Source organism: Bombina bombina, chromosome 4 (assembly GCF_027579735.1).
Source record: "Bombina bombina isolate aBomBom1 chromosome 4, aBomBom1.pri, whole genome shotgun sequence".
NCBI classification, from domain to species: domain Eukaryota; kingdom Metazoa; phylum Chordata; class Amphibia; order Anura; family Bombinatoridae; genus Bombina; species Bombina bombina.
The window spans coordinates 123,025,951-123,046,499 of record NC_069502.1 but is presented as its reverse complement, the minus strand read 5'-3'; the positions used below and the strand labels follow the sequence as shown (position 1 = coordinate 123,046,499).

Below are 20,549 nucleotides of genomic sequence, written 5' to 3'. Positions count from 1 at the left end.
CATGATAAAATGTTTGAGCACAGCTCCCCAGTAACTGCATTGTTATGTACTTCTGCTACATGATTATATTGTATCTTAATATGATTGAATTATGTTGTTTTCATTGTAAACCTGATTTAAACACGTACTTTTCTTAACGTAATAGATTTATTGTTCCATTTAGGTTCTTAAGCCCAGAATTCATACCTCCAAGGTCCAGGAAAGACCCCTTTAAGTACTATCTGGAGAGAAAAGACATGATTGAAAGGCGGAAAATGCTGAACATTCCAGAGTTTTATGTAGGTCAGTTACACTTTAGTTGTCAGCACACTGTAGCAAATAAACAGAACAAGGTATTACCTATTTAAATAAGAATTCTTATTTGAAAATCTGGGTACAAATAATATTTAAGAGTTCCAATTGGAAAAGTGTACTAATTAGGTGCCTTAAAACACAGGAAAAAAATTAATAGGCTTAAAAATTGACCATTTTCTTTAAAATGTATTTCCGAGTTTATTTTTAATGTTTGCACAATACATTTACTTTAATGTGGACAAAACGGGGTATGGCGCACATCCACTTGCAAATAAACAATATGGCCATATTCTACATAGCCAGTCACCAACTTACAATATGTCCTAACACTACAATACTTAGCATTTATAAGCTGAATAATTCCTGATTCTCCTTTTGAAACTTGAATGAGGCTCCATGGCTGTAATAAACTGTCAAGAGCACACCTGAGCATGGGGGGGGGGGGGGCTTTAATCAAGGAAGAGTCTTGGTTTATTTAAATACAAATCCACAAGTTTGGTTTAGCACACCTTACAAATATACAGTTTAGATACATCTCTGGGAGAGAAGCAGGATATATATAGGAATTGCATTACTTAAAGGGACATGCCATCCACATTTTTTCTTTTATGATTTAGAAAGAGAATGCAATTTTAAACATCTTTCTAATTTACTTATATTATCTAATTTGTTTTATTCTCTTGATATTCTTTGATGAAAAGCATATCTAGATATGCTCACTAGCTGCTGTTTGGTTGCTGCACATAGAAGCATCATGTGATTGGCTCACCATGTGCATTGCTTTTTCTTCAAATAAGGATATTTAAAAAATGAAGCAAAATAAATTATGGAAGTAAATTGTAATGTTGTTTAAATTTCTATTCTCTATCTGAATCATGAAAGAAAGATTTTGAGTTTAGTGGCCCTTTAAAGGGCTTTAGTAGTTTCTTTTTGAACATTTCTTCAGTCAAAAAAAAATTGTTAAAAGAACAGAAGATGAGGCGTACACAAAGTTATATACCACTAGCGTATTAGTACTCCCATTTATTTTCCTTTCTAATCCCCCTTACTTACACCTAGACTGAGCGTTTATTGTATGCACTTACATGTTAGTCTCCCCCCCCTAACACATCTGTTATGTTGAAATATTGCTAAAATGTTATTAAATGTTGGAAAACTGAGACAATTTAACATGGGCCAACTTGCAGTACGTGGCAACTTTGTTTTATAATAAACATTATTTCATGAATAATACATGACCTGTGTATCATGAAGTGAGTTGCAGCATTTATAGTGTAAGGGATCTGCACATCACTATAATTAAATGTACAAATCCCCAAATCCAGAATTCTAAAATCCAAACTTTAATATTTTTATTTTTTTTAATTACAATCTTCTCTGCCTGTCTCTTTGGTTTGGTTTTTGTGTTGTAAAATGTGCTATCTTTCTGAGGGTTCTATCCATGCACAAGTATTAACATACTATAAAACTACCTTTAGGTTTCATATATAAGCTGACAGGTAAATATTGCCTACATAACATAAGATATTGTTGTTAACACTTGGTTCTATCCCTCTCCATGCTGTCCCATTTTACAGATGCAAATATTCAAAAATCCAAACCATTTTTGGTCCCAAGCAGTTTGGATAAAGAGTTTTTCTATCTGTATTAACTGAGTGGTAAAAATGTGAGTTCACTGTTAATTACTTGTCTCTTAAAGGACCACTCAATGCAGTAGAATTGCATGATTAACACGTACATAATAAAAAGACAATGCAATAGCACCTTCTCTGAATTTCAAAAAAGCAGATTTATTTTTTTTTGACACGTTTTATTTTATCTCCTATTTTCCGGCCCCTTGTATCATGTGACAGAGATCAGCCAATCACAGATTAGTATACGTATATACCCTGTGAGTTTGTGCACATGCTCAGTAGGATCTTGTTCCCCAGAAAGTGAGAATATAAAAATATTGAGCAAAATTTGATAATGGAAGTTAATTGGAAACTGAAAACTGCTGCTCTATCTAAATCATAAAAGTTTATTTTGACTTGAGTGTCCCTTTTAATAAAAAGAATTAAAAACAAAAAAAAAAAACCCTGTACTGAGCTGGAGATGTAGCGTACTGGAGCACATGAACAGGACAATGAAGGCTAAAATTCAGCCCTATACTGCTTTACTAGACTTATGCACACTGGAACCTTCAGCAGCTTCTGTTAGAAATCGTTTGGAGGGATACATTGATATAAAACATGAACAAACCGTTACTATAAATTGTGAAATGTCATGTTGCACATTTGAATTGGTTCTTTGCCAATGTGTATCCTTGCAAATGTTTTCCTTTATGTTGGAAGGTGCTGCTTTTAGTGTGTGTAAGTATATGACTGATCTGCATACACATTTTTTACTTCTGTTCTCTTATAGCAGTGTACAAAACCTTCAAGTAAGCGTATATATTGTGCAATGGAGACTTTATGCATGTTCCACTTCAGTACACTAAAGGCAAATTCATGCTTATGCATTCTACACCAGGGGTCGACAAATCTGTTAAATGTAGTAGTCAGACAGTGGTATTTGAAGATAGATATAGGGAGAATAATTTAAAAAGTTAGGAGCCAGGAGAAAAATTCTAGGAGCCAGTGGCTCCCTGGGTTTGTAGAGCCCTGTTCTTCACCATTTTATTCATTAAAGTGAAATAAAAGGAAGCCCATCCAGAAAACCCATTACAGTCTACAATATTTCAAGTGATTGTTCCTTGAATCAAATCTAATCATATAAGTCATAAAGGGACAGTAAAATTAAACTATCATGGTTTAGATAGAGCATGTCAAATAATAACAAAAAGCTTTCCGATGAATTTCTATTCTCAAATTTGCTAACATACCCTGTTGACGTAGTAGCTATGTCTTACCTTCTGCCTCATTCTGCGTTCCCGGCTGTCAGCTCTGACTGCACTCAGAGGCAGAAGGCATCTCCCTTCATATGGTAAGGGAGCGCTGATCATGCTTCTGTTACCATATTAAGGTAGATTGTTACAGATAGTGACACAGTCTCTGTCACTGTCTGTAATGATCTCTGTTGGTGGGTGACGAAGGGGTAGGGAGTGGGAGTGGCCCTGACCTACAGAAAAAAAAAATTAGGGAGGGATGGGTCGCTGCAGTACAAAAAAGTAGAGAGGGAGGAGGGCTCTATATAGGGGGACCGCTACACTACAGAAAAAAAAAATAGTAGCTATTAATAAAAAAAAACCAAAAAAAAAAAACCTCTACAAACCTAAGATGGCGGCAACAAGTAAGAGGGGAGAGTTAGAAAGCTGTGGGGGGCTCACACTACACTATAGAAAGTAAAAATATCACTAAACTGCATACAGACAGACTGTCTGGTGACCAGGGGTGGGGGGGGGGCAGGGAGGAAGGAGTGCTGTTTTGGTAGAGATCGGGGGTGGGAGGGTAATATTTACACTACAGCTAAAATTAACCTTGCAAGCTACCTGATTAAACCCTTCACTGCTAGGAATTTCAGAAGTGTGTTGCACGGCTGAAATTAGTAGCCTTCTAGTTGCCAAAAACAATGGCAAAGCCATGCATGTCTGTTGTTTCTGAACATAGTGGATCCCAGAGAAGCTTTTATATCTATTTGTGTCATGATTGCACAAGTGGTGTATAAGTAATTTCAGTGAGAAGCCTAAAGTTTGAGAAAAAGTTAACAATTTTTTTTTTTATTTTGATACCAAGCATTTGTACTTGTACTCATGCAAATGCACCGATACTTAAACGGATACCTCCACTTCCTACCCATACGCCATCTTGTGGCGTTTTTCAAACTGCATGTTCCCATTTCATTTTAAGCTGGAGTGAAGACTTAACTAAAAATTATTCACTTCTGTTCTGCCAATACAAATTGCTGTTATTTGTATTATTGTACGTTTGAGAGCAGTGCTCCAAAAGCTGCTACTATACAGCTGGAAGCCTCTCTGGGAGAGATCACTGTACCTCATTCAGACAAACCCCTGAAGTACCGGGCAGTTAATAAACTGAGATTTCCAGCTCTGGCTAAAATGGCCCAAAAATATATTTTTGCCCCATGCAGTAGTGTGAAAAGTGAAAGACTGTTCAGCTTAGCGTCAAACGTCCTTACTGATAGAAGAAACAGACATATAGCTGAACATGTAGAGATGCTTCTGTTCATTAATAAGAACTTGCCACTCTTATACTGCTAGTTCTCATCTTGAACAATTGTGCTCAAAACATACTGTACTCTGAGGAACATCCTTAGCCAGGGCTGGACTGGGAATAAAAAGCAGCCCTGGAAAAATATGAAGACCAGCCCTATTTTCTGTTGAATCATTAGCATGCAAATGCCCCATTTTTTTCAAAGGGGATTACTGGGACACTCCTTCCCCAATGTTTTTTTAAGAATTGCATTTATATTACTTTGTATTAAATACAAATGTCAGATTGATGTTATATAGGCACCCTACAACTCAATTGCATCCAGTAATCACACCTTTAAATTGTAGCTGGCTTTCCAGCCCCAACTGCTGCAGCTGCTATTTATTGTTGCTACTATTAATATATTTTATTGTAATATTTTTATTTATAAACATTTTCTGTGAACTTTGTGACAACAATCAAATAAAACTGTTTATTTTAAAATGTCGTTTTTGAGTTACAGTTCATAATTTATAAAGAAGCTATCTTAATACATTAATCTGTATTGTGCTTGGTAAACTGTCGTATGACATAAATAAGTATCAGTAATTGGTATCGGTCTTAAAAAAAAAAAAAAAAGATGGTATCGGTGCAACCCAAATAAATATATATATTTTCTATCTCTATCTATTTTGTGAAAGCAAAAATGCTAAAAATTCTCTGGTCTTTTGGGCAAGTTTTTCTCTGAAATTCTTGGTCCTTAAGGGACATGAAACACAATTTTTCAAACTTTCCAATCTACTTCTATTATCAAATTTGCTTTATTCTTTTGGTATCCTCTGTTAAAGGAGCAGCAATACACTACTGGGAACTAGCTGAGCACATCAGGTGAACCAATCACAAGAGGCTTACATGCAGACACCAATCAGCAGCTGGCTCCCAGTAATACATTGCTGCTCCTGAACCTATCTATGTATACTTTTCAACAAAAGATGCAAAGGGAACAAAGCACATTTAGTTAATATAAGTACAATGGAAAGTTGTTTAAAATTATATGCTCTATCTGAATATTGAAAGAATATTTTTAAGGTTTATGTCCATTTAACAGAAAATCTGTTAAGCACAGGTACGCCTGCGCAAAACATGTCAGGTGTTTCACTGCAATGACCCTTTGATTGTGGCAGAATAAATCTTTACCTGATTACAGCACTGAGTTTGTTGACAGCAGTTCTTTTCTTCTGGTTTTTTTTTGTAGTGCTTCTGTAAAATAATTTCTTGATGATCAGAAGAATTTTGTTAGAGGCAGACATGTTTAAAGTGAAAGTCAACCCTAGCGTTTGTGAAATCTAAGATTGACGATTTAAACAAATAAAGGGGACTTTCATTCATGAAGTATAAAATTCTTCATGCAGATCGCCGCTCTGAGCTGCTCAGGCAGCCCACGGCAGATCGCTGTTTTGCTAAGAGATGACGTTTTCACCTCTTAGCCAATAGCCATGCTGTAAATCTGGCTTGGCGCCCCTTGGGAGCCGGATTTACCGCACGCTATTTGCTAAGAGGTCAAAACGTAACCTCTTAGCAAAACCGCGATCTGCCGTGGGCTGCCTTAGCAGCTCAGAGCGGCGATCGCTTAAAACAAAGGAGCTTTCTGCATGAGGTATTTTATACTTCATGATTGAAAGTCCCCTTTTATTTGTTTTAATAGTCAATCCTAGCGGTTCACAAATTCTAGGGTTGACTTTCACTTTTAAGTGCAGATCTTTTATTGGAGGATTTTTTTTTTTTTATTATTATTAATTTGTATTATACTATCCTACCTAAATACATTGTATGCTTAGAAGCAGTTATACTACACTGTCATTTATTATGACTACAAATTCTAATACACTGAACAAATACAGATGCAATCTTTATTATGCATGTAGTAAAGTGAGTTGTGTATTGTGATCTGTCCCTAGGAAGTATTCTTGCAGTGACCATGGCAGATCCATATGCGAGTGGAAAACTAAACAAGTTTGTAGGAATTTGCATTCAGCGATCAGGGAGTGGTCTTGGGGCGACATTTGTTCTCCGCAACATTATTGAAGGACAAGGTAAGTGTTTGTAAGATATTATATTTATGTATAATTATTTTTTTTCTCTTATCTCCTGCACCTATTGGTGAATGCTTCATCCAGAGCAGATTTATTTTCTTATAAAGAAAGCCGGTTTATCATTGTCACTGTCAGGAAGCTTCAGTTCAATATAAGTCCTGCTGAATTGAACTAGAAAGGGGGATATATAGTTATGAAATTATGTAAACTAGTTTTAAGATGTGCTTTTCCCAGAGGTAAACTTAAAGGGACATTCTACACTAGATTTTTATTTGCCTAAATGTTTTGTAGATGATCCATTTTATATAGCCTAAACAGTTTGCTTATTTTTAAAAAAAAACTTTGCGCTGATTTTCAGACTCCTAACCAAGCCCCAAAGTTTTAGGAGAATACTGATGTATACCTACTCCAGCTTGCTCCTGATTGTGTAAAGAGTCTTTTCATATGCAGAGGAAATTGGAGGGGGGTGTGTCTTCTTTTTTTGCTATAGAACTAATTTGCAGTGGGTGTTCCAGTTAACCTTTGCAACAGTGTTAAACTGTGAGCTTCTAAGTACGTTTTTTAAACCGTTTTTTATACTGTATTTTTATATCAGTATCTTTGCATATTTGTCTTTTATAGTAGTGTCTATTACATGCAGTTAAATAAAATTTGGTGTATACTGTCCCTTTTTAATGATATAAATATGTATAACTTAGATAGAAACCTTCAAGTATATTAAGGGACTTAAAGGACCATTAAATATAGTATAATTGCATAATCCACAAATACTCAATAAAAAGACAATGCAATAGCACTTAAAGGGACAGTCTACACCAGAATTGATATTGTTTAAAAAGATAGATAATCCCTTTATTACTCGTTCCCTAGTTTTGCATAACCAACACCGTTATATAAATACTTTTTACCTCTGTGATTAACTTGTATCTAAGCCTCTGCAAACTGCCCCATTATGTCAGTTCTTATGCCAGACATCCATTTTAGCCAATCGGAGCTGGCTCACTGGAACTCCAAGTGCATGAGCACAGTGTTATCTTTATGACACACATTAACTAACACCCTCTAGTGGTGAAAAACTGTCAAAATGCCCTGAGAGAAGAGAAGGCCTTCAAGAGCTTAGAAATTAGCATATGAACCTCCTAGGTTTAGCTTTCAACTAAGAATACCAAGAGAACAAAGCAAAATTGGCGATAAAAGTAAATTGGAATATTGTTTAAAATTATTTTCTCTATCTGAATAATATGTTTTTTGGGGGCTAGACTGTCCCTTTTAAAGGGACAGTCTAGCCTAAAATTGTTGTTGTTTAAAAAGATAGATAACGCCTTTACTACCCATTCCCAGTGTTGGACAACCAACATTGTTACCTTAATATACTTTATAACATTTAAACCTCGAAATTTCTGCCTATTTCTAAGCCACTATAGACAGCCTCTTATATGCTTTTTTTTATTTACTTTTCTCAACAAGAGACTGCTAGTTCGTGTGAGCCATATAGATAACATTGTGATCACGCCCAAGGAGTTATTTAAAGGTACACTAAACCCAAATTTTTTTCTTTCATGATTCAGATAGAGCGTGCCATTTTAAGCAACTTTCTAATTTACTCATATTATCAATGTTTCTTCGTTCTCTTGCTATCTTTATTTAAAAAGCAGGAATGGGATGCAAAGTGCTGCACGAGTTATTTCAGACTCCTATTTGAGAACGTAACAGTATTTGGCTACATTTGTTGTAATTGTGCTCTGGGCAGACAGCTAAAGAAAGCTGCCGAAAAACTTTTCAAAGTATTTTCATTTTTTTTATTTCCCTCCAATTTTTCCTGTATTCCCACCCCACACACACACATTTGCCAATGCATTCCAGTATTTCTAGGGCAGTGGAAAAACACAGGAAAAATTAGAGGAAAAAAGGGAAATCAAGTAATGAAAATATACTGCCAAGTTTTTTTTGTTTTGTTTTTAAACTTAATGGCAAATGTGTTTTAAAAATTAAACTTTGTAATGGCCTTTCATTATTTGATATCCCTATCCCTACAATCTGTTTATTGTCTTAAAATTATTTATTCTTTTTGTTTGGGTAGTCTTCATGTGCACTGTTAAGGGTGGTCTTGTTTTAAAACTGTTTTGTTGTGATCTATTAAATTTTCTCTAGCGTGTATATGTGTGTATCTATCTATCACACAGAGAAAGTCCAGCACTCGCAAGTTCTCAGCTATGATTTAAAAGCAAAAATGGAATTTTCCCTATGGTTCTTGCACCCAGACCTGTCTGGGGTTAACTGCCTGTGACTCTGGAGACAGCACAGCTTCCTGTGAGTGCCAGTGAGCACCCAGGGCTGAGCATGTTATAGGGTCATGGGATGTTACCCGGTCCGGTGTGAGAGTGCAGTCCCCTACCGTGTTTTGTGTGTGTATGTGTGTATATATATATATATATATATATATATATATATATATATATATATATATATATATATATATATATATATATATATATATATATATATATATATATATATATATATATATATATATATATATATATATTAGTATTCCATTAGGATAAAATACAACCCGTGGGGGTCCAACACACACAAATTCGAGCAGTGTATTCAAGCTGACATGTTTCAGTATAGCACCGTAATCATAGCTAAATGGGTACAGAAGTGTTGTCTAATTAAAAGCCAACAGAAAATCCCATTGGTTGTTATAAAAACCAATCACTGGTGTTCAAAAGTATAGTCCTTAACTCTTGTTACTCCAAAAAAAGATACTGTGGATATTGCTAACGTTAACCTAAACATGAACATAACCACTACCCACCATTATTATAAAGGCAGACCAGATAAATGATTTAAAACATTCCATTAATATCATGGTTTACCGCAACCCAATAAGACCATAAAGGTCATAAAGTCCCTATCATGAGAGTATAGGGCAGTACTCAGACTGTTACTTGGCGGGGGAGAGGGGAATATTCAAATATGTAAGAAAAAGGATAGAAGATGTATATCCTCATATTAGGAGGTCATAAAAAAATGGTATTTTACCTATTGCTCTATATGGAGTTATACTCATTGCAATATTTAAATGATATAAAATGTCATTACAATCGCTATTTAATGTTTTTTATAAAAGTAATGCCTTACTGTATATACAACATGTACACCCAAATATACACACTGAAACAGTAAAATAGGAAAATAAGAGAATACATAAACCGTGAACTACAAAAAGGGAGGGGGTATGTAAGCTAAGGAGATAGGATTCCCCTAAATACAGACCACATTAGTCCGGAGAGTAAATTACTCTCTAGTGTATCCCTAAAGTAGATGTGTAGTGGTGTATGTATGTATATATAATTAGAGAGAAGAAAAGTGAGGAACTGCAGGGTTCTTTTCCAAAAAGTGGATGGTTTATTGAGCAGACAGGTGAGAGACACAATTCACAGTGTGCAAGGTTAGATCTGACGCGTTTCCCGCATGCTCACATGCGCTTCATCAGAAATATATATATATATATATATATATATATATATATATATATATATATATATATATATATATATATATATATATATATATATATATATATATATATATATATATATAATTTCTTGGTTACAAACACCCACTAGAGTAATCCTCCGCAAAAGGTCAGGCCCAAGTAATAAATGGAGTATAAGAAAAATTGACTCGACTACTCCTAGATATAAATCCCTAGATGCACACACATATACATGAATACGTCGCAGCTTATATAAATGTATTAGTGCGTCTGTGCTAATCTGTAGCATACTATAAGATAGAGTGAGGTATGGACAGGGCCTAAACCATGTCTATAGCAAATGTATAAATGCAAAAGGTGTATGAGGTATATGAGTAAGGCCAACCAATAGAAGAATAAACAGCATAATGAGCTAAAAAAACTTCAGTTGCATGTTCATATGTACATACAATATAATATAATATGGTACACCTAAAAGAAAGTCCTATAACCGATCAGTGATGTATACCAACCAAAAAACAATTTCCAGTAATTTATAAGATCTTATTCAGAATTGAGACCCCTAAGTACCCTAGTTTGAAGCCTAAAAACCCAAAACATTTCACGTTTTGCTTAATATTTGGTCCCTGTCTCTGACCCATTCAATAGCCTGCCACCTTAATGTTGCATTACTCTTATTATGTTTGTTCTTAAAGTGTTTCACCAGGGGGTGGTGGCCTCACCAATTTTAATGGTGGACAGATGATTTCTTATCCTAGTGTTCACGTCATTAGTAGTGAGTCCTACATACTGTATGTGATATTCAATGCAGGTGAGCAAATAGATAACATAAGAGGATGTACAATTGAGGCAAGAAGTAATTTTAAACGCTTTTCCTGTAACTTCGGAATGAAACTCCTCCGAAGTGATGCTAAACTCACATGGTCTGCACCTAGACTTGCCACACTTTTACATCCCCCTATGTCTAAGCCAAGATCCTTGTTCTCTGTACGTGGTAGGTAATTCAGAGGGGGACATTATATTCCCTATAGTTCTGTTTTTCCTATAGGAACAGCGCAAGCCCCTATCAACACAGCCTACAAGTCTGTCATCAGCTGACAAAAGTTGAAAATGTTTATTTACAATGTTGCAGATATCTTAATATTCTGTACTGTAGTCTGTGACAAAGGTGACATTTTCTCGTGATTTTATGTCCTGTGTCCACCTATCCGTTTGGACCCTTTTAAAAGTGTACTCCTGTCCAATCTATCTACCTGAGACTGAGCCCTATCTATTACATACTTAGGGTAACCCCTCTGCTGTAACCTTTCTCTCATGTCCCTACTTGGTTTCAAATAGGTTGCCTCTTCAGTACAGTTCCTTTTAACTCTGAGTTGTCCCTTTGCAACCGCCAAAGGAACGTGCTTTGGATGGCAGCTCCTGGCATGGAGCAGGGTATTATTAGTGATTGGTTTCCTGTATATATTGCTATAAACTCGTCCATTGTCATTAGCTGTCAAAGTAAGGTCTAAATAGTTGATCGATCTAGATTGGTTTTCAAAAGTAAATTGTAAACCAACTGTGTTCACATTTAAATTCCTTACAAAGTCTTCCAAAAGAGTGTCCGAACCCTGCCAAACAAAGAGAAGATCATCTATATTTCGCCTATAAAAGGCAACATTTGCTCTGTAGTCATTTTTATCCCCATAGATGTGGGACATCTCCCACCAACCCATATACAGGTTGGCATATGAGGGCGCAAACTTCGCCCCCATAGCCATCCCACATCTCTGGAGATAAACTGTTTCCTCAAAACTAAAGCAATTATGTATGAGCATGAACCTGGTGACTCTCAAGATAAACTCCACGAAGTCTGTTTCAAAACTAGAAAAACTCTGAAGAAAAAAGGCTATAGCCCTTAGACCATCTTTGTGTGGAATGGATGAATAGAGAGCCACCACGTCCACCATCAACCACATATACTTGTGTGTATCCAAAGTAAAGACTTCCATTAAATTAAGTAAATCCTTAGTATCCTTCAGATAACTCTGTAGTGTGACCACAAAAGGATGCAATATGGCATCAAGCCACTGGGACAGATGTTCAAAGAGGGAGCCTATCCCACTCACGATAGGGCATCCCTGTACATTAAGTGTTTTATGCACCTGTGGAAGATGGGCACCACTGGATGTTCTATATACAAAAATCATAAGTGGCTATATTGAAATGCCCATCTTCTAACCCATCATCCAAAAGTGCCTTAAGTTCCCTTTGAAAAACCTTAGTAGGATCTCTGTCAAGTCTTGTATAGTGTTCAACATCATGCAACTGTCTATGAGCCTCACTGACATAGGCTGTCCTATTTAAGACCACCACCGAGCCTCCCTTATCCGCTGAGCGGATAACAATATCTTTGTTTTTTTGGATCTCCTGTAGTGCCTGTTTTTCTCTGTTCGACAAATTGGGGTTAGTATATGTGGCCTTATGTCTCCCCCCCCCCCCCCTTGAAAAAGATAACTTAGTGAGATCATCCTCCACCCTCTTATAGAAGGTTTCCAGGATGGGTCCACAAGTCTGTATAGGGTAAAATTCAGATTGATGTCTAAACCCACTGAAACTCCTTATATTCACTAAACGGGTATGTCTGAGGTCTAAATCCTCAGAGTCTACAACTCCACTCTGTCTCACCCTGAAAATGTTTTTTCAGGGTGAGATTTCTGATCAATCTATTCACATCCAACATGGACCTAAAAATGTGAAATGTACAGGTGGGGGTGAAATTCAGACCATAGCTAAGTACCTTCAAAAGTAACTGACATAAATCTGGTGGAGTATATATGTATATGTGTGTATATATATATATATATATATATATATATATATATATATATATATATATATATATATATATATATATATATATATATATATATATATATATATATATATATATATATATATATACATACACACACACACACACACACACACACACACACACACACACACACAATAGATGTTTGGGCTGGCTCCTAGATTTTGAACATATTTGTCAAGCACTGCTATATTTGATATTAGGAAGATTATGTCAAATCCATGTCTTTAGCCATTCTAACTAGAAGATCTTTATGGCTTAAATCTTGGAATGCTTACATGGTGTATTAAACTAGATTATTATCTCTCTTTTCAAGGAAAAAACATTTTTTGGTGCACAAGTGGATTCTATTATCTCACTGTTACTTGGGGTTAGGGGGAGTTTTTCTGCCCCAAGACAAGAAATCTAAGGGTACGTTTAAAGCTCCCAATCGTTTTCGTTCCTTTCGTCAGAATAGAGCACTGAAACCCACTCCTTCCCCTAAGGCCTCTGGCTCTAATTGGAGACCATCTCCGAATTCAAATAAATGTTTCGCGGACTTCGTTTACATTTTTGCCTAAAGTTGTGAATTCTAACAACATCAATAAGGAAATTATTGTTCCTTCCGTGTGTCCTAATTCTAAGAATACTCTTGAAGTCTTTACATTCTTTGGATGAGGTAAGAGCTTTGAAATATTATGTTGAGGATACTAAAGAATTCAGAAAGTTTATTTGTTGTTTTTTCTGCTTCCAGAAAAGGTCAGAAAGCCTCTGCCATTTCTTTGGGCTCTTGGTTGGAGCTTCTGATTCACAAAGCTTATTTGGAGGCAGGGCAGTCTCTGTCTCAGAGAATTACAGCTCATTCTACAAGATCAGTTGCCACATCTTGGGCTTTCAAGAATGAAGCTTCAGTTGATCAAATCTGCAAAGCAGCCACTTGGTGTTTGCATACATTTACTAAATGTTACCATTTTGATGTTTTTGCTTCTTCTGAAGCAGCTTTTGGTAGAAAGGTTCTTCAGGCAGCTGTCTGTTTGATTCTAGTGCCTATGATTTAAGTTTTATGCATAGAAGAATTTGTTCGGAATGTTATATTCTACAGAGATAACATCAAAGGGTTTTATCTGATTGGTACTATCCATAGTTTGGGTTAAAAAGACCAGTCCTTTTTGTGCCCACAATCCAAAAACTTGAGAATTTAATTCTGGTATACATTTTGGATTACCTATGATTGGAAGAAAAGGGGATATTTGATCATTTATGTCTAACGTAAGGCATAAATTCTGCCAGGCAATAATTGTATTGCGTATGGTGATCATATTTTGAACATTTGATGGAAGTTGAGTTTTTTGGCAGCGAAGAACTGCGTTAAAGGGCCACTGTAAGTAAATATTTTCTATGCCTGTTACTAACTAACTATTCCAAATATACTTTTTATCAATAGCATTTCATTAACATATCTCTACCGTATATCAGAAATCTTGTCTGCAAATTTAATTGTTTTCCAAACCCACTCCGTGGGTATCCTTTGCTCTGTACCAATCCGTTTACAATACCTAGGTTTCAAAATGGCGCTTTAAACACAAAGTTATTGGTTTAAGTATTTTGAACATGCAGTGCTGAAAATAGTGGGCAGGATAACGTGACATCATCGGCGAATAAAAGATATAACTTTTAGAACGTTATGAAACTTCGTTTTGGAGAAAATATAGGTCAGTAGGTTTTAATTAATGTTTATTAACTTTAATATGTTTGTTGTTTAGCTTAAAAATTATAACAGAAAGTAATCCTTTAAGTAAAAATGGAGAGAATAAGGCCTCTTCAAGGTCAAAATATGTTGTGATTTTCCATAATGAGCCAGTCAATTGCATAGCGTGCCAGAATTATGGTATTGTAACATTTAATGTCAGGGAATAAAAAGCCACCAAATTCCGCAGCCTGTGATATTTTATATATGGAGAGCAGGTGTCTTCCCCCCCCCCCCCCCCACACACACACACATATAAATCTAGCACATATTTTGTAAAAAGATTTTAAATCCTTATTTAGAAGAAACAGTGGTAAGCTTTGCATAATATAAAGCAGTTGGGGGAATAGTGCTATTTTAATTTAGCAATACATTATTATTTTTTTATTTTTTGTTTCAGATAACCTAGCAGCATGCAAGGAATTTTTATTGAAAAGTTTTGTTTTTACATAAGTAGTCAAATAATCATGAAACATGACTATGAGCATAAGATCAGTCAATATACATAAAAATAAATACACACAGGTGCATATACAATATCAAATCGTGAACATAGAATCAGTATTATTTTGTACTGTATCCAAACTTTAAACAAGTACTATAGGTATGTCACATTATCAATGGGATTCGGAAATATATCCAATAGGGGCTTCTTCAATCACAGGCTTTGGTGGTGATAAGCAAAAGTACATATTACATCTCAAGTGTTATTATTCTTAACAAAACCCTATACCCTGTGGCAAAAAGCTTAAGCTCTGGCAATTAAGTTTAGTATAGAATATGGCCGATCCATTTTTAAATCTTTTACTAACCGAGTTCAGAACAATACTGTATTCCTTTAGGGTGGCACCTAACATTTTATCACCCCCTAGTATATATATTAACATACATTACAATCGTATATCAAAAAAAAAAAAAAAGTTACCATTGACTTTGCACAGTCTATAGACAGTTAATGATCAAGGAATAGGCCGCGGTTAAATATGATTTCCAACTGGACTAACAGAAAATCTTTAAGGGGTATACAGTGGGTCTTACATTCTGGACATATAAAACATGAAAATACAAGCTAAGCAACATCAACATTTGATAGACAGTAAAAGAAATAAGAGTGGCGCACTGGGCCGAGTTAAAAATAGATCAAGTAGATATCCAGTCTACTTAAGAAGTTAATACTAAATGTTAAAAAAGTAGTGGATTATATGAAATATATATAAATAGCTGTCATATATACTAATCACTATATATAAAAAATAAATAATGAATAATTATTACAAAATAGTAGCCAAATACCATAAAAAGGACAAGATTAATGTATCTAAAGAATCATTTAATATAACAGTATTGAAAAATTCCTAAAAGTAATTGACTCAAACATAAAATAAACAAATACATTCAATCAAGTGTCAAATCAAACAAAATGAACACAACATAGACAAAGGCATTCAATCAAATAGTAAGAGATGTGGCCACATCTAACTGGACTGAACAAATTGATATTATCACTCATAAACTCATATATTTAGAGATAAGATTAAGCAAAACCTGATAAAAAGTAATAGATCGATAAAATATATAGAAATGGCTATGGAAAAGGCAGCTGCACAATAGTTATAAAACCGTTATTGGTTCTTTTAATGCCAACCAACAAATGTCCATTTTTTGTGATGGTTTGAAAAAAGTAGTCTGTTATATTTCAATTTGCAAACAATTACGGCAAATATAAAAAGTAAGTTAGTCTGCGGTCCAGGTTTAAGTATAGAAACAAACTGTCAGTTTGTAGGTATCCTATGTTTCTCCAATCCGTCTTAAGCCAGATTTCAAATAAATATTAGCTTATTAGGTAAATTACAGCTTTCATACGTTCCTGAGATGTAACGTATGAAAGCTGTAATTTACCTAATAAGCTAATATTTATTTGAAATCTGGCTTAAAGGGACATGCCACCCACATTTTTTCTTTTATGATTTAGAAAGATAATGCAATGTTAAACATATTTCTAATTTACTTATATTATCTAATTTGTTTTATTCTCTTGATATTCTTTGATGAAAAGCATATCTAGATATGCTCACTAGCTGATGATTGGTTGCTCCACATAGAAGCATAATGTGATTGGCTCACCATGTACATTGCTTTTTCTTCAAATAAGGATATTTAAAAAATGAACCAAAATATATTATGGAAGTAAATTGTAATTTTGTTTACATTTCTATTCTCTATTTGAATCATGAAAGAAAGATTTTTGGTTTAGTGGCCCTTTAAGATGGGTTGGAGAAACATAGGATACCTACAAAGTGACAGTTTGTTTCTATACTTAAACCTGGACCGCAGACAAACTTACTTTTTATATTTGCCGTAATTGTTTGCAAATTGAAATATAACAGACTACTTTTTTCAAACCATTACAAAAAACGGACATTTGTTGGTTGGCATTAAAAGAAACAATAACGGTTTTATAACTATTGTGCAGCTGCCTTTTCCATAGCCATTTCTATATATTTTATCGATATATTACTTTTTATCAGGTTTTGCTTAATCTTATCTCTAAATATGAGTTTATGAGTGATAATATCAATTTGTTCAGTCCAGTTAGATGTGGCCACATCTCTTACTATTTGATTGAATGCCTTTGTCTATGTTGTGTTCATTTTGTTTGATTTGACACTTGATTGAATGTATTTGTTTATTTTATGTTTGTCAATTCCTTTTAGGAATTTTTCAATACTGTTATATTAAATGATTCTTTAGATACATTTATCTTGTCCTTTTTATGGTATTTCGCTACTATTTTGTAATAATTATTCATGAATTATTTTTTATATATAGTGATTAGTATATATGACAGCTATTTATATATATTTCATATAATCCACTACTTTTTTAACATTTAGTATTAACTTCTTAAGTAGATTGGATATCTACTTGATCTATTTTTAACTCAGCCCAGTGCGCCACTCTTATTTCTTTTACTGTCTATCTAATAGTTTCTAACTGTGTTTGAGGGATCACAGTCTACACTAGAGTTGGCTTTGAGTTTTTAAGGTTTCAGTCCGGATCCATTATCTACTGTTTTTATCAACATTTGGATGTGGATAACAGCCTTCATTGACATGGTAGATATTAACAAAAGAGTTGTCAAATTATGTACCCATTCAACTATTTTATACAAACCATCATATATGACTAGTAGGCTAGAGCAAGTTCAATAAGTAGAATATCTTTTAAAACTGAAGTCCTGTGCTAAGATTGGGTTCTGGAGCAAGTCCATCATACTATCCCGCACTAAACATTTTACAAAAGTGCAATATCAAGTACCCAACAGGGTTATATCAAATAATTGGACCTGAAAAAGTGATGAATCTTAAGCAGAGTTTCAACCGATTCTGGACCTATAAGATGGGATATTTGTATTTACAGTTTACCCCATTCCTATTTTTGGTAGAGAATAAACTTCTGAGCCTGTCTGGTAATCTTTGGTCTGCTGTCTCATCTTTTCTTGAAGTAGCAAAATTGAGCTTGTTAGCAGTTTAAAAGAGGGAATAATTTGTGTGGCAGCAGTACCCCATTTAGTAAAGGACATGATATTGGTGACTGATGACTTGTCAGCATCTTCTATGGCACTAAAATTAATAAAGTCCCAGATAATGTCAAAAGTGCAGCTCATATCTTTTGACCTAGCAGCAAGCTCCAGGTTGGTAATTTCCCTCGACTGCAAGTCTACCTGTGCTGCCAAAAGCTGGGGTTAATTTAGCATTATTTTAGCCAAGAAGGATAAAGGAAATGATTGCCATCTGTGCATTTTAGCTAATGCATCTGTGAAGAAACTTTTAAAATTAAATTTATACCAATTATTTGGGTTCTTATGAAAATAAATTCCAAGGTATCTAATATATTTCACTTCTTTAAAGGTGTTGGTAGCTGTTTTTATCTTTATGGATTCATAAAATTTCTGTCTTGGATAAATTAATTTTATAGCCGGAAATTGAAACTAAATTGATAAAATTTCTGTAAGCAGACAGGAATACTACTTTTAGTGTTTTTAAGAAATAGAAGCAGATAATCCACATATAATGAAAGTATTCATTTCTTATATCCAAGCATAATTCCATTCAATTCCTGTCTGAAAAGAATTGCCAAGGGTTCAATCGCAACGTTAAACAAGAGGAGAAAGGGGGCAACATTGTCTTGTCCCTTTTATTTAATGTAAAATTGGTGGTCAAGCTGCCATTTACAATAATAGAGGAAACGGGATAATTATATATTGCTTTAACAAAGGTTATAAAATGTCCAGAGAAACCAAAGCTCAGAAGTGAAGAGTATTACAGAATCAAAGGACTTTTCTGCGTCAACTGGCAAAATCTACAGAAATATTTTTTTTCTTTTTATGGAACTCATTCCAAAAATAATCTAGTAGGGCTACTTTGCATTTATTTTTAGTAGAGGATCTGCCTATCATAATACTGGACTGATCTTTGTGAATAATCTCATTTTAGGCAACCTTTGAGTCCATTTGCAACAATAGAGGTAAGTATTTTATAGTCTACGTTTAGTAGCAAGATAGCTCTATATGAGCCTAAATCTCTTGGGTTTCTCCCTTTTTTAAGTATTAATGTAATAAGTGAAGAACTTTGAGGTCATTTGATCTTTGGTGAAATAGCTATTATATAGTGAGGTTAGTATATCTAAGATATCTGATTTTAATATTTTAAAGAACTCAGCCGAAATTTGATTGGGACCAGCGGCTTTAAGTTTAGCTGCATCTATAGCTTCTGAAATTTCTTCCGTTGATATCGGAATATTCAGTTTTTCTAAAAGATTTGGAGGGACTTTCTGGAGTTTTTTAAAGGGACAGTCAACACCTGACAACAGGATTTCATATGTTTGTAACGCAAACGAAGATCCGCCTGCACTGCCTCCCTTCTCTATCACCTCTATCCTTGTCCTAGTAATCTTCCAAATACATCCGTTAATCGACTCGAAATATGGCCGCCAAACTCCCCCCACTGTTACGTATTAACCTACTCCAATCAGAATGGAATTCTCGGTCTGAATCTTCAAACTCGTTCACGGCGTTAAGCACATGCGCAATTCAATTTTTGAAAGCTAACAAATGAATTTACTGCTACAAGTCCGATTGCTGTTTCCGATCTGACTGAATTACAAATGCGCATGCGCAATGACATATCGAGCGCGTCATCAATCCCTACATGAACAAGCCTGAATTGGAATAGAGATGGGGCAGAAGGAGGAGGGGGAGGAGTTTGGCGGCCATATTTCGAGTTAATTAACAGATGTATTTGGAAGGATTACTAGGACAGGGATAGAGGTGATAGAGAAGGGAGGCGATGCAGGCGGATCTTCGTTTGTGTTTCAAACATATGAAATCCTGTTGTGTCGGGTGTTGACTGTCCCTTTTTAATTTTATTCCAAAAATTACATTTATTTGCAGGGTCTATTTCTTTTGAGGTATAAGGTTTTTTTTTTTTTTAAATAGCTAAGAAAAATATATTTGATACTCTTTTATTCCCTTCTATAATTGCCTCAATTTTATTGATTTTCTTCCTAGCTTTATCTAGTCTAGCTAAATATTTGGCAGACTTACCAAAGTGGCCTTTGTATATTGCATTTATTTTATGTTCTTCACAAGAAGTTTTTTGTGCAATAAAGAGATCTTTCTTGCCTGGCAGAAATCTTTGTCCCATGATGTTTTACTGGGGGACACTAACTATATGGGTCCTATAGGCGTTTCTAACTTGTTTAGAGAGTTGTAGCTCCCGAGCTCTAGATTTCTTCTTCTTCTGTTTAATCATGTATGCTTTAATTTCTCCTCTGAGATAGGCTTTAGCAGTTTCCCAAAATATTTCTGTTTTATCATAGTTTGATTTGTCGTCATTTTTGTATTCTCTCCACTTCCGAACTAACCAATTTCGGAATTTTACATTAT

The 20,549-nt window shown here is 34.8% G+C and overlaps 1 protein-coding gene across 1 annotated transcript in view; it reads left to right on the top strand.

The window, feature by feature from the left end:
* Positions 1–20,549, top strand: part of MRPL19 (mitochondrial ribosomal protein L19) — a 39,445-nt gene that overhangs the window by 3,314 nt on the left and 15,582 nt on the right. The window contains exons 3-4 of the mRNA XM_053708933.1: positions 164–282; positions 6,383–6,517. Of these exons, the coding sequence (XP_053564908.1) occupies positions 164–282; positions 6,383–6,517 (254 nt within the window). The remainder of the gene's footprint in view (positions 1–163; positions 283–6,382; positions 6,518–20,549) is intronic.